The sequence below is a fragment of the Penaeus chinensis genome, chromosome 1 (genome assembly GCF_019202785.1).
Source record: "Penaeus chinensis breed Huanghai No. 1 chromosome 1, ASM1920278v2, whole genome shotgun sequence".
NCBI classification, from domain to species: Eukaryota; Metazoa; Arthropoda; class Malacostraca; order Decapoda; family Penaeidae; genus Penaeus; species Penaeus chinensis.
This window is the reverse complement of record NC_061819.1, coordinates 39,250,835-39,266,237: the sequence shown is the minus strand read 5'-3', so window position 1 is coordinate 39,266,237 and position 15,403 is coordinate 39,250,835. Positions and strand designations below refer to the sequence as shown.

Below are 15,403 nucleotides of genomic sequence, written 5' to 3'. Positions count from 1 at the left end.
GTCGAACTTCCGCGAGGCGTGGAGGGGCGGGTTGCCCTGGTCCGTCGCGAACACCACCAGCGTGTAGTTCGGCTTTAGTTCCCGGTCCAAGGGACGCGACACCACCATCAGGTAGATGATCCTGTCGTGTGTCGTCAGGTTGAAGTGGCCCTCGCCGCCCTTCAGGGTCACGCTGACGTTGGCGTACTCCTCCTTGGAGTCGGGGTCGTTCACGGAAATCCTGGCCACGAACTCCCCGGGTTGGGCGTCCTCCGAGATCTTGGGCGTGGCGTCGTCGGAGAGGAAGATCAGGTTGATGGTGGGCTGGTTGTCGTTAACGTCGATGACGCGGATGGACACGAAGGCGGTGGTCTCCAGGGACTGGTCGCCGTTGTCGCGCGCGACCACCACCTAGCTCGTGGACCTCCTTCGTCTCGAAGTCGAGCGGACGGTTGACCGAGATGACGCCGGACTTCGGGTCGATCTGGAACATGTTCTCGCGGTCACTCTGGCGGCGGTTGATCGAGTAAGTGATCTTGCCGTTGTCTCCCGAATCCGTGTCGGTGGCAAGGACCTGCAGGACGGAAGTGCCGATGGTGGCATTCTCTGGCACTGTGGCGAAGTACCGACTCTGGTTGAAGATCGGCTGGTTGTCATTCACGTCCTGAATGGTGATGTTGACGGTCATGGAGCCCTTGAGAGGGGGAGTACCGCCGTCCCAGGCCTCGATCAGGAGCGAGTAGAAGGCCGTCGTCTCGCGGTCCAGGAAGCCATTGATCTGGAGGTCGAGGTAGAGCACGCTGTCCCTCTCCCTGTGGGACGACAGCCGGAAAGCGTTGTTCACGTTTCCGGAGACGATGTCGTAGCGCTGCGTGTTGAAGATCCCGAGGTCCTTGTCGCGCGCGGGGGCCAGGGTGCGCTTGACGTCTCGCGGAGTGTTCTCCGGGAAGTCGATGTTCATGACGCCGGACGGGAAAGTCGGGGCGTTGTCGTTCTCGTCCTTGACGTTGATGTGGACGCGGATGTTCTCCCCCGACTGCGGGATGGCCACCAGGGAGTACGACGACCTGAGCTCGCGGTCCAGCACGACGTTGGTCTTGATCTCTCCCGTATCCTGCTCGATCCTTAGGTCAGAGTCCACCGCACTCCCGGGCACCGGCACGATTAGGTAGGGCGGCGGCGGCGGCGAGGGCTGGCCGGGGTTGCTGTCGCCGATGTATCCGATGTTCGTCCCCACGGCCACCACCTCCGACACCTCGAACTCGCGCACGTATTCCGCGGCGGCGGGGCAAAGGACGAGGGCAAGTATGAGCGCTAACATGGTCACCCACGGTTGAGTCCTGCCCGGGGCCCGTGCTGTCCTTATAACCCCTCTGGCACTGCACTGGTCACTGGCACTGGGCACTAACCTAGCTACCCTCGCCCCTGCACTCGTGGGCCCGAGCGGCCGCGCGGCCATGTCCCGTGGGCGTCCCCGGCAGCAGGAGCAGCAGGAGGGCGGCACGGGGGCGGCGGGGCTAGGGGGCTCCCCTGCGTCCCCCTCCTCCCCGAGACGACACTGCTCACACATCATGTCGTCGCATCACTGCTCCTCACGCGCACCACCACACTCGCACCACACTGTCACCACAACACTTGTCACCACCACACTTTGAACACACTGGGGCGGCCCTCCAGGGCGGCGCCCGGACCACGACACGCCACTAACAAACACTGGCCGTTGCACCACAGGCGGCTCTGCTGCAGCGCTCCGTGGCTCGAGGCTCCTCTACAACGCCCCGCGCACCCTCTGCAACACGCCCGCGCCGCCCGCACTCCTGCAACAAACAGATGGAAAATGGTTAGGCAAAGAAAACATCAAAACTAAAACAAGAAAAGAAACACCTGCTGTAGGGGAGGCAGCAGCGAGAGCGCGAGGACCCGAGTTTCGCGCCGGACCCCAACCCAGGCTCAGCGTCACACAGGCAGTTGCATAATTGGGCGAAGACGGGAGGAACTGCACGCCGCGGTGATTAGAATAATCATTGCTTTATACAAGTGGGTAATCCGGGAGAAACGCATTCATATGTAAATGACCACAAAGCCTTCGGGGCTACAAAGCGCTTCTTGTAGAGGTGATCTCATTCTTTCCCCCGTGATGGGTGTCCTAACATCACGCTTTTCTGCTCACGCTTAATCATATCGTTTTTCTTCCGGACTTCGAGTAATTGCGCCATATTTCTCATCAGGTGAAGTCTCCTCGCTCTGGTCTCTGCGAGGACACGCTTTTCCTCGCGCTCCTGTCCTCTCGACCCAGCGACCCAGAAGGCCACGCAGCATCCTTGAAAACAAACTATAACAACGGCGGCAAAAACGGATGCAAATTAAGGCGATCAGTTCCTGCACATCTTTCCGTCTTCATCTATTACTACGCCGAGAAGTTTCATATCACAACAAGAGTTTCCTAAATAAAATTTAAAAAAATTAAAAAAAGAGAGAAAATGCGTTTTGAAATTTATGAATGGCAACTTGGAAGTCGTCACTAAGTACAGCATATGAATTCATAAAAGAATGTGTTGGAGGCGCCACAGCTTACTCCTGTTGTTTACCAGGTGGTCGGTGACAAGTGAGAAACTTAATTGGTCCCTGTTGTTACAGGTGTCATGTTGTTAGTTAATTATGAGAAAAATTGTGGTATTGTCATGAGTGTGTACTTCAGCCAAGAGGACGAGTCGAAGGGCCAATCAGAAAGGAGCCCGCGAAAAAGAACGAATGCGATTGGACAGTTCATATTCACATGCTTGTAGCTGCTGTCATGTTAACCCCAAGATAATTTCAGCGGGAGAAATATCACGTACAGACAGGTTAATCGCCGGGAAAATTCGATTATCATATTTTAGTTTTCATATTTGTAGTGCACATTTGCATTTTCACTGTATTCTCGCTCTTTCGGTGTCCAGCGTTTAATTACATAATCAATTATAGTTGGTACAATAGCAGTGTAATTATTTCAGGACGCAACAGTGGAAAAAAAAAGTTCGAGGCACATAAATCTACAACCTATCACAAAAGCAGAAAGTTACAAGGGCTTGGTAATTTCTTCAAATAATATGATTTAAAAATATATATCATTAAGCATTATATTATCATGTATAATAATCAAGACTTTTCGTTATCTCCTGTTTGATTCTTCTTATTCGTACTTTTACTCTCTCTCTCTCTCCATATACACTTGCATCTATCTACCTGTCCTTCAAGAAGCACACTCATATGTACGTGTGGAAACCAATAAATGTGTGTGTGCGTGTACGTAGGTACATGTGTGTACATGCGTGTATGTGTGCCCAATTCCCCCCCCCCCCCCCCCTTCCCGCTCTGTCACACTACCTCATTCATATTCCAGTCTCAGCGCCTCGCTCGGCCCGCCCGCCCCGTTCTCTCATCTCGAAGGAAGATGAAACAAAGTACTCTTAGAAACGTCTAAAACAACTCCGAAAGCTACACCGACCGCCGACGTCAAAGGCCCACCGGCCGGTTTCTATTCTCGACTTTTTTCCAGGTTCTTAAGTATACTCTTTGTTATGAATGGATGCTGTTATTAATTTAGACCTGTTATCATCATCATTATTATTATTATTATCACCATCATCACCATCTTTATCATTACTATTACTAATATTAATAGTAGTGGTAGTAGTAATAGTAAGATTTTTTTTTTTTTTTTTCAGGATCCACGTCTCTCGAATACGATTCACGAGGTCTTATAAAGCACTCTTTCAATCACACTTCATCCCCATAATCAGTACAAAGAATTATCTACGTAAACGGTAAACCCAGTGACTGAGCATCCCAATCCGTGACACAACCTCTCCGTTATTTGTTATTAGATTCGGAGGACCAACAACCCAGTGCCTTCTAAAATCTCATAAGGCCTCATAGAGCCTCATGGAACCCACTCATCATGCCACACCCTCTCATTCCCCGGCCGGGTTCTCCTCTGCACCCCCCCCCCCCCCCCTCAACACCCCGTCCATTAAGGGTTCACTCATCTCCACAAATGTAAACATCTAAGTCACTCATTAACATGGCCGACGACCTGATTTTAATTTGAAGGCAGTTCTCGTCCCCTTCCTCTTAACCTTTCTCTCCCTCTCTCTCTCAAGCAGTTTTAGATTGTCCTGGGTATAATACTAGCTTTCCTTCCTGTTCCTTCTCCTCTTTCTTTCTCTTCCCCTTTTCATCCCCCTCCTCCTCCTATTACTACTACTACTACTCTTCCTCCTCCTCCTCCTCTTTTTCTTCTTCTTCTTCTACTTCTTCTACTTCTTCTACTTCTTCTTTTTCTTCTTCCTCTTCCTCCTCCTCCTCCTCCTCCTTCATCTCCACCTCCCTCATCCCCCTCTTCTTCCTCGCTACGCAGGCCAGTTAAAGATGAACCTCAGAACACCCATAAGAATTTCTATACTGCGATGACGTCCTCTCTAATTCCACATTTCCAAACCCAAGGCACAGCGTTGGAGTGGCACTTCGGAAGCCAATGGATATTGGTCGAAAGGAAGGCAGCCAAGGGATACGTGACCTGAGCTTTGTTACTGTTGTTGGGGCAATGGATATGGATTGGGTAAATAAGAGGGGAAGAACAAGGTGTAAAAGCGAAAAAAAGTAAAGTAAAGCATGGTTTCGTGTATATATATATATCGTAAATCTCTCTCTATATATACACATATATATAACACACACACACACACACACACACACACACACACACACACACACACACACACACACACACGCACGCACACATACACACACACGCACGCACGCGCGCGAGTCCAGTCACCGTAACGGTGAGGCGCCGAGCCGCCTCTGCCTGGCGACCCGAAGAGTGCTCGATAATAATAACGGAACCAAGAGAGTTCTTGAAATAATATTCTTCAGGAGAGGGAAAGGAGGGAGAGAGGATGTTGCTGTCTGTTGTTTATGCTTGACTTCACCCTGCTTTGCTCGCTCGCTTGCTTGATTCTTCAATTCTCTTTCTTTCTTCTTCCAATTCATTTTCTTTTTCTTGCTTTTCGTCTGATTCACCTGCTGCTGCTTCTTCTTGTACTTCGTCTTCTTTTCTTCTTCTTCTTGTACTTCGTCTTCTTTTTCTTCTTCTTCTTCTCCGTCTCCTCCTCCTCCTCTACCTTCCCCCTCTCCCTCCTCCTGCTTGCCCCTACCCCTCCTCCTCCTCCTTCCTCTTCCCCCTCCTCCTCCTCCTCCCCCTCATCTTCCTCTTCCTCCTTCTTCTCCTCCTCCTCCTCCCCCCTCCCCCTCCTCTTCCTCCTCCTCTTGCTTGCTTGCTTGACCGGCCCTTCAGCTGGCTAATCTTTACGGGGAAAGTAATGGCCATTGTTATTGTAACGCCGAGAGGAGGAATGATAAAGGAGGCGATAAAGAAACAAGAATGATGATGTGAAAATAACAGAGATAATGACGACGATGATAACAGTTATGACGATGATGATAGGAAGTGATGATGATAACGACGATGATGACGGTTGTGACGATGATGATAACAGAGATGGTGATGACTATGATGATAATGGGTGACATTGTGACTATGGTAATATCAGTGATGGCGATAATGATGATTGCAATGATGATGATGATGATAATAACAGGGATAATGATGATGGTAATGATGATAATTACACTGATAATGGTGATGATAACGATATGAATATTGATATAAGTAATGATGATAGTAAGAATGACATAATTTTAATAATGATAAATTTGATAACGGCACTAATAACAAATCTAGTAACAATGATGGCTGATTATGTCATTAGCTATAGCATTTATGATGCTGGATTTTATTATCAATTATGTACAAAACATTGTATATGAAATGATTACTATTTTAACTCATATATTCACATATTTGTTTACATTTCTTTATCTATTAATGCATATACTGTATACGTAAGCACACACGCACGCACATTATGTATACATATATATACATACATACACACATATATATCTTTGTCTATGTCTCTTTCTCTCCCTCCCACTCTCTCTCTTTCTTTCTTTCTTACACTCTCTCTCTCTCTCTATATATATATATATATATACATTTATACATATATATCATTAGCTGTTGTAATTCCGTGGCGCCTGGCTGCTGCCGCGCGTCTTCGCCATTGATTCTCGCCGAAAGTCCGCTCAGCAGATATCAATCAACCCTAACACGGCGTTTTCAAATCCACGCCATCACATTCGATTTTATTCCAAATTGACTGTAATAAAAAGCAGACATAAAATTTTTATACCGGGCCGCTCAGCACTTCGCATACAAACTATTGTATTAATGTCTGGTATTGTATTGTAGAATTAATGAGATATTATAAAGTTTTAAGAGAGCGTTTATTTCACACGGACCATGACCCACTGTCGTTGTGACTATGTGTGTGTGTGTGTGTACGTGTGTGTGACTGTGTGTGTGTATGTGCGCGCACGCGTGGCTGCGGAGGAGGGAGTGCGCGCCGTGCGTTTCAATGGCCGTTCGCGTCGCTTGCTTGGTGCTTGTACAGACAACGGGAACGTGCTCTGCTCTCTCTTTCTCTGTAGGTGTGGGTATGTGTGTGTTTATATATATATAAATATACATATATATGTATGTATATACATATGTAAACATGTTTGTGTATTTATATACATATATATACTTATATATGTGTTTGTAAATATATGTATATGTATATGTATACATACATATATAAACATATATGTATATATATATACACATGCATGCATTTGTGTGTGTGTGTGTGTGTGTGTGTGTGTGTGTGTGTGTGTGTGTGCATATGTGCTGTTCCCACGCCCCCCCCCCCCCCCCCCACACACACACACAGAGGCGACAAGCGACCCTCGCAACGGCGGCAGACAGGGCTCTCCGGCGACAGCGCTTTCGCCGCAGCCTCCAGCCAGCGAGAGGAAATTCCTCGGGTCTCGGCGTCTCTCAGGACAGATGGAGGGAGGGGGGAGGGGGGATGGGGAGGGGAGGAAGGGAGAGGAGGGGAGAGGGAAGGGAAGGAGAGGAGGTAGGGGATGGAAGGGATGGGAAGGAAGGGGAGGGGAGGGGAGAGGAAGGAATGGAGGGAGGAGGAGGGAAGGGACGGAAGGAGGGAAGGGAGGGAGGGAGAGGGCTACGAAGGAGGAGGGGAGCCGAGACGCCGAATTCGCGCCGAGGCCAATCGTCCAGTTTTGACCTCTTCCTTCCTTCCTTTTTCCTTTGTTTCTTTTGTTTGGGTATTTTTTCCTGGTTTTGATTTCACTTAGTCTTCTGTTTCTTTTTCCTTTTTTTTCTCGTTTTCTATTTATTTCTTTTATATTCGTTCGAATTTTCTCATCTCATTTTCTTTTCATGTTCCAATTTTCGATTTTCTCGGTCTCTTCCTTTTCTTTCATCTCTTTCTATTTGCTTTATTTGTTTTCATCTCCTCTATCATTTTTCTTACTGCTTAATATTTTTATTTTAAATCTCATCTCATATATCCGGTTTTCTTTCTTTCCTTGTCTCTCTTTTTTTTTCTTTTTTTTTTCTTGCATATTTGATCTTTTTTCTCTCATTTTTGGCTTTATTGTATTTCTTATATCCATTTCGTATTTTCACAATGCCTTTGTAAAAATCCGTATAAGAAATAAACTAATTCATAAATAAATAAATATATGTATATATACACACATATATGTGCGCGTGTGTATGTTTACACACACACACATACATATATATATACATATATACACACACACACACACAAACATGTGTATGCATATAAATAAATATATATATATATATTATAATCTTTGGATAAATAGTAAGGCATGCTTATTATGTTCATTATATTTTTTAGCATCATTACTTTTATTGTTATTACTGTAACTTGTATTATCATCATCATTATCGGTCTTATTAGTATAAGTCTTATCATCATCGCTGTTAGTATCATTTAATTGTATCCATATAAACAAATACTATAATTCTTTATAAGCATTTTGAATTTAAACTGATTATAACAGATTATATTTTAGTATATAATTTACTCACAGACGTTAAATGAAAAGAATAGGCTTCAAATATCTGATTTTCAAAAAATCAAAAGCGTTCTTTGATTTTGCATTAACAGACCTACACCCACTTAACTAATTCATATTCCGGCATCACAGCATCATTCATCTCATCCTTTCCACTCTTCAAATTCACTGCATGCGCTTAAAAAAAATCTTATTATAATTTGCAGTTACTGTCAACTCCACCTCAGGCCGGGAAAATATTGCATAACAGAATCAGAAAACATTGTACGTGTGAGTTGGCTTAAATTTACACTGCACTGAGGCCCCTCGTGTTAAACATCTTTTCCTTTTTTTAAATTTCATATTCAATTCCTGAACGACTCGGTGGCTGTTTAATTCAATTGCTTTTTTTTTTCCTTCAAGAAAGCTTCGCAGTGATTGTTTTTCCTCCTGAGTAATTGTAACGTTTTATAAACCTCTGAATGAAGAAAAAACAAGCAAATCCAATTCTCCGACGTCGTCCTCATGAAAACGTGTTATTGACATGTTCCCAAAACGGTTGGTAGTGAAGACCACCACTTCATTTGTCTTCCTCCGACCCTGTCGAATGCAAACATAAACTCGACAGAAAAATATGAATGGGGAATTTTGGCCTTCAACCCCATTAAACAAATATTTAATCATAGCGGAGTGGTTGTCACTGATTGCGCCTCCGAAGTTTATAGGAAGATCCTATCGCGGAGACGCCAGAGCGTACTGCTTCATCAACTCGCTACCGACTGCCCGTTGCTTCGTCAGGGAACTTTGCTTCGTATAAAGGGGCTTCTTCTTCTTCTCCTTTCTTCTTCTATCTTCTTCTTCGTCGTCGTTTACTTCTTGCTTCTACTTCTTTTGTTCGTACCCCTTTCCTCTTCCTCCTCTATCTCTTTCTATCGTTCTTTCTAGTCCTCCTTCTTCTCTTCTTTATCCACCCTAATTCATACAAAATCCCGAATCTGTTCCGAATCCCCTTCCTGGTTTCGTTGACTTTTTATCCGAACCTTTTACGACGTGAGAAAGTTAAGCTGCGAATAGTGAGGAAGCAGCGTGATTCTCTCTCTCTTTCTCTCTCTCTCTCTCTCTCTCTCTCTCTCTCTCTCTCTCTCTCTCTCTCTCTCTCTCTCTCTCTCTCTCTCTCTCTCTCTCTCGTGCTACTCCTATTCTGAAGAAGGCCCTAAAGAACGAATTGAAGCCACCTCGGAATCCAGGAGTTAAATTTCGATTCTCAGTCCCATGTATTTATGAAATCGTACAATCCACAATAATCGAACGATCCACAATCTAAAACTGAAAAGGGAGATAAATATATATTCTCTCTAAATGACGGTGAAAAGAAAAGGAAAAAATATACAAAATATCTCTAAATCAATATACTACATACATAAACACACACACACACAAACATACACACATATAACAATAATAAAATAAAATTTCAGATTTCCGTGTGTCAGTCCTACAAAGAACTTTAATACACACGCATAAATAAACATGCGAACCTTATTCAATTTTAAAGATTAAGAAGAAAAAAAACTATCTCAACTCTCTTCGGAAACCTTTGGTAAAAAGGTCAGATCCTCCTGAGAGCAGCTATAAAACCTTATTGATCCGAGGTTGTGGGATCCAACGCCATTGTGAGTGGGACTGGCATGATCGGATTACCATGGGTCATACGGCTTTATAATGTGATCCCGCAAAAACAAGCGGGGAAGTTCAAGTATCTATGGAAGTGGTAGCGAGGGGAGAGAGAGGGGAGAGGTTCCGATGGAGAGGGGGAGGGGGAGGTTGCAATTGGAGGTTAGATTTCTTTTGGAATACGTTATACGTTTTCAATATGTATACGTATTTGGATCTTGTGTGTGTGTGTGTGTGTGTGTGTGTGTGTGTGTGTGTGTGTGTGTGTGTGTGTGTGTGTGTGTGTGTGTGTGTGTGCAAGACGGACTTTTATTTTGCTTAGTTGTTAGACTAATAAATCTTCTTTATTTAGCGGGTCCAAACTTTTAAGCAACCACAGCCACTGCCATACGAATGTTTTTTGAATAATCGAATACATTCCGAAACCACAACAGATTCAACGTAAAAAAAAAAAAAAAAAAAAAAAAAAAAAAAAAAAAAAAAAAAAAAAAAAAACTATAAGCTTTCAGTCAACGCAACACCAAAGGACAGAAACCTCTTCCGAACGAGCAGTTATTAACCAAAACGAATCCGCCATTTGCCTCCGCGCTCTCCGGGAGTCCCCAAATCTCCTGTTATTAATGTAGGGCGAAAGGCAGGTCATATTTCTACACCCAACGACCGCCAAGTCACTTTTCCGTTCGATATCCTATTGAGAGAGGGACTACCCCCCCCCCTCTCCCTCCCCTACTCTTCCCTTCCTTAAATTCTTTAGATTATCCATCTCCCCTTGTTATGTAGTTCACCTGTCCGCTGCCTCTCTCTACCCCTCTTGGTCTCCCCCTCTCCCTACCTCTTCCCCCCTGGCCTTTCCCCTCCCTCCCTCTCCCCCGCCCCCCCCCCCCCTGTCCTTTCCCTTCTCTAGCCTACTCTACTCCTTTTGGCGATATCCTTCTCCTCTCTTTCTCCTCGTTACTCTGTCTCTCCATCCTCCCCCACCCCTCCCCTCCTTCCCCCCAATTCTCCTCTCCTCCCCCTCCCGCTCAATTCAGCTCTCCTTCCCCTCCCCCACCCCTCCTTTCTTTCCCCACCCCTACACTCCTCCCCCTCCCCCCCAATTCACCTCTGCCTCCCTCCCCCCCTTCCTCTCCCCAACTCCCCCCCCCCCCCCCACGTCCGGCACCGGGTTCCTCCAGTGTTGTCATAAGCCGTGGGAATTGCCGTAACCCGTCAGAAACTACCAAGGGCATAATTATTCATAACGACTGATGGTTAACGACCCTGTTTAATCAGCTCGCACTCGCAAATCCCCCCCTTGCCCCCCCTCCTGTTCGTTTCTCAGGATGTCTCTCCAGAAAATGAAACTACAGCTGACATTTTCTTGAAATTTACTACCGATGTCTGACGTTTATTTAAATTGTTGTAATGGGCCTAATTACTGCATGAATCATTATTGTCATCATTAGCAGTGTCATCATGACATCATTATCCAATAATGGGCAGCATCCTGGGTCAAGCAGGTAGTCGTATAGCATTATTATTTACAAATCGCTATTAACTCCGTCTTATATACCGGCACATAAATCAAACGGGGCAATTTAAAGAGTCTGAGGCAATAAAGTAAAGTTAAGTAGCATGTTCCAACACTCCACGACGGACGCGAATGCCTATGCGGGAGCGGTATGAGCAGACTTCTGAAAACCCCTTTTCCGCCCAGATTCCTGTTAACGACGAAAAAATTACACTCAGGGGTTCCGATGCATTGAAAACTCTCTGTTGGTTCTGCAAGTCCCTAGAAAGTTGGAGAAGGGAACGAAGATTTTTTTTTTTTTTTTTTTTTTTTTTGTGAGGGAAAAAAAACGACCGTTTCGTTTTTAAAATTGGCGAGACTGGTGTTATTATCATTCGAATAGTGAAGTGTGCAGAAATGAAACGCTGCGTGCCGAACTATCAATCAAAGCGCCAGTGATATTCATGTATTTCCTTATTGCCACAATTATCCAATGGAAATTTAAATCAATCGTGATCGCCAATGCAATGCACGGATTCCAACCCCTACTTCAACGCATGGAGGCAAAATATCACCATTCGCAATCTCCAGATTTGCACCAGTCATTTCAACGGAGCTGTCACCATGGCAACGCGGTCGGCTGAATTAAAACCAAGACGTTAGAAGGAATCGAAAGAAAAATTAGGAATAAGAAAAATATGCATGTCACTAGCGCCATCTGTGATCATGTTTGGAAACTGATCTGCGATTCTGTCGGTAATTCAAAATTGACCAACATTGCTTTATATAATGGCGGGAATTTCCAACTGAGGATGCGCCGCCACCGTTAATGAAGGAATATGTTTCGTGTTAAATTTTCGTGCCAAGAGCTCGTCCTGGATAATCGATTTTCTCATTTCGTAAGCAATATTGAGAACAATCATGATGTAATGATAGTGATATAATAATAGCAATAATAGCAATAGAACTAGTAGTAGCTGTGGTTGTAATGATAACAATAATAAACAATAATAAAGATAATAATTATTACAATAGTAATAATAATAAAGATAATAATAATTGCAATAGTAATAATAAGTCATAATAATAATAACGCCACCAATAAACTAAAAGAACTGCGACATTTATCAATTTTAGATAAATTACTCACAGAAGGTATGTTGTGATGGACAACCCAGTGACATAATTAGAGTCCAAAAAAACAACACCTAATCAACTCAAAATCACACCAGTTCCACAACCTTTACAAAGAAGAATGAGACAGGCGTTACTCACTCAAAATTGTAAATGCCCGTCTGTTGATAAATAGCGGGTAATCAGTTTCCAATGTTTAGGGGATCGTTTATCCGCCTCCGCTAATCTCACGGCCAAAAAACCACGCTATTTCGTCCCATTTTTACAACAACATCAACAACGCACACACTTAAAAACAAAACAATTAAACAAAGACAAAACGCATCGCCATATTTCTGCAGCGCGTAATTACCGAAGTGTGCAATCACCTGACATAATACGAAAGCGGCAAATGGCTATTGTGCAACTTTGTATGCAATTTCCTTGCAATATATCATAGATGATCAAGAAGTGTGAATATTTTAGACAAGGTTGATTTGCCACGACAAGAGAGGCAGGACAAACGCTACTATGCCGCCGTGGATATGTCTCGCCCTTGCTAGATCGTATTCTCAATTGGACTGACAATGAGGCTCTTGGTGACTTAACCGTCCCGCGACTCACTCCTTGGCAGGCTGATAACGCCTTATTTGGCGGGGAAAATAAGCAGTACCCGGGGTATGGAAAACCGTGCGTATGGATTGGTAGTGATGGAAGATCGCGTATATCTTCTCTCTCTCTCATACGCACACGAACTCACTCATCCTGTTTCTCTCTCCCCCTCTCTCTCTCTCTCTCTCTCTCTTATCAAGATCATTTCCTTATGTGCGTTGAAGTCCCCGCCCCTTCTCTGTCTTTCTCTGTCTCTCTCTCTCTATTTATATATATATTTATGTCTACCTGCTTCTCTCTCTCTCTCTCTCTCTTTCTCCCTCTCCTTCCCTCTCCCTCACTCCCCCTCTCTCTCTCCCTCCCTCCCTCACCCCCCCCCCCCCCCCTCTCTCTCTCTCGCACTGCAATCCATTATAACGCAGAGCATCAACCAGAAAGTCAATGCCTAGTACTATGCTTTCGGAACTCTTTGGCGTTCTCTTGCCCTCGTCTTTATTGCTTCAGCAGAATGACAAACAATTGATAGTGTTATTAATCACTGTTTCCCAGAGTTAATGCTAGTGATTTTTCACTTCACTCGTTATTAATGCTATCAAAAGTTAACATCAATTCGGCTCGATTTGGCGATCCCCCGTGACACGCTAACAACCGCTAGCCAGGGTTGGAAACACTTCCGAGTCAAAATGTCTTTGTGTGTTGTTTTCATATTTATATATTTTCTGCCTCGTCGTTTATTCCGAAGTTCTAAGATGGAACGGTATGTTTTCGGCGTCAGAGGCAGAGGATTTAAATGGATCGGTAATTAAGAGACAGTTTGGAGTCCGGGCACGTTTTAACAATGGACTGACATCGCCTTTCCGCGGGTGAGCATCGTATGAACGCACGCACGCACGCACGCATGCACGCACACACACGCACACACACACAAATACACACACACATACGCACATACACATGTGTATAAACATACACATGTATAAACACTCCCTCTCATTCTTTATGTGTTCATAAGTATGTATGTATATACATACATATACAAATTGACAGAGACAGAGAGAGAGGGAGAGAGAGGGAGGGGGAGGGGGAGGGAGAGAGAGAGAGAGAGAGAGAGAGAGAGAGAGAGAGAGAGAGAGAGAGAGAGAGAGAGGGGGGGGGGAGAAGAAGGAAATAGATAAAGAAAGAGAACAGAAATGTATCACAAAATACAATGAGAAACACGTGAATAACAAGCGTCACGAGTTATGACTAGCTACGTGCAAGAAACATGCAAATGACTTAACAAATACACGTATCAGCGTCATGAACAAAGACAAAATAAGTGAAGAAATCAGCGGCAACTTCTTACGGCGAATTTACATGCAGTGACGCTCAGGTCTTGCGAATAATAAGCATTTCTTTTATAAATATAAACCAAAAAGGTTTATAAATCCAAAAGTTTTATAATAAAAGAAATCGAAATAATAATTAAAGGTTTTCAATATCTCGGACGTCCCCAACATAGACCATGGGGGGAAGGGGGGATGAAACGCCTTAAAATGGGAGGGGGTGGGGGGTGGGGGGTGGGGGAGTTGATAAATTATTTGAATATCTGAATTATATAAAGAGTCAAAATTCGTGTGTCCGTCTCCTCTCGGTTTTTTTTTTTTTTTTTTTTGAGGTTGCAGAAAGGGCTCTGTTAAATCCTAAGGGTCATTTGCCGTCGAATTATTACGCAATGGTATCCCTTATTTGAAATTCTCTTGGCGTCCTTTATGAAAGAAATTATGCTAAGCGGAAATCAAACATTGTACGTACGCTTACACATACATACTGTAAACACGTAAACATGTAAACGCACATGCGCGCACACAAACAAACACACAAACACACACACACACACACGGGGACCGAAGGAGAAAGAGGGAAGAGGAAGGAACGAACAATAAATCAACAAAGATTAAAATAAACAAAAAATAATCAGCATAAAGGAAAATTCACCATGCAGAGCTTGGAAGAAGAGAACAGAAGAGAATGGGGAGAGAGAAAAGAAGGGAGAGGAAGAGTGGAAAGGAGGAGAGAGAAAAAAGGATTGAGTACAAAGTAGGGGAGAGGGAGCGGGGGGAGAAAAGGGAGGTGTGCATGGTGCAGAGGAAGAGAGGGTGAAGGGAAGGAAAGGGAAGGGGAGAGAGGGAGGGGAAAGGAGAGAGGAAAGAGAAGGAGGCAGGGAAGGAAAGAGAAGAGAGGGAAGGGAAGAGGAGAGAGGGAGGGGAAGAGAAGAGGAGAGACGGGAGGTGAGAAGAGAGGGGAGAGGGGGCTGGGGAGAGGGAGAGGAAGACTCCACCATGAACCTATAATGATAATGATGATGAAACGGCTCTGAGGTCATTGGGGAGAGAGTCATAATCAGAAGCAGGCGGAACCGAAATCATACCCAGGAATGCTCTGTCAATGTTCACTCCGAGACGAGTCCGTGCACTTGACTCGACTCTCTGCCGCTTAATACGGGATTCTCGCGGG

At 44.6% G+C, this 15,403-nt stretch overlaps 1 protein-coding gene across 1 annotated transcript in view; it reads right to left on the bottom strand.

The window, feature by feature from the left end:
• Positions 1-15,403, bottom strand: part of LOC125041709 (protein dachsous-like) — a gene marked incomplete at its 3' end in the record, with an annotated part of 20,511 nt that continues 5,108 nt past the window's right edge. The window contains 2 exon segments of the mRNA XM_047636979.1: positions 1-390; positions 392-1,796. Coding sequence (XP_047492935.1) covers positions 1-390; positions 392-1,552 — 1,551 coding nt within the window.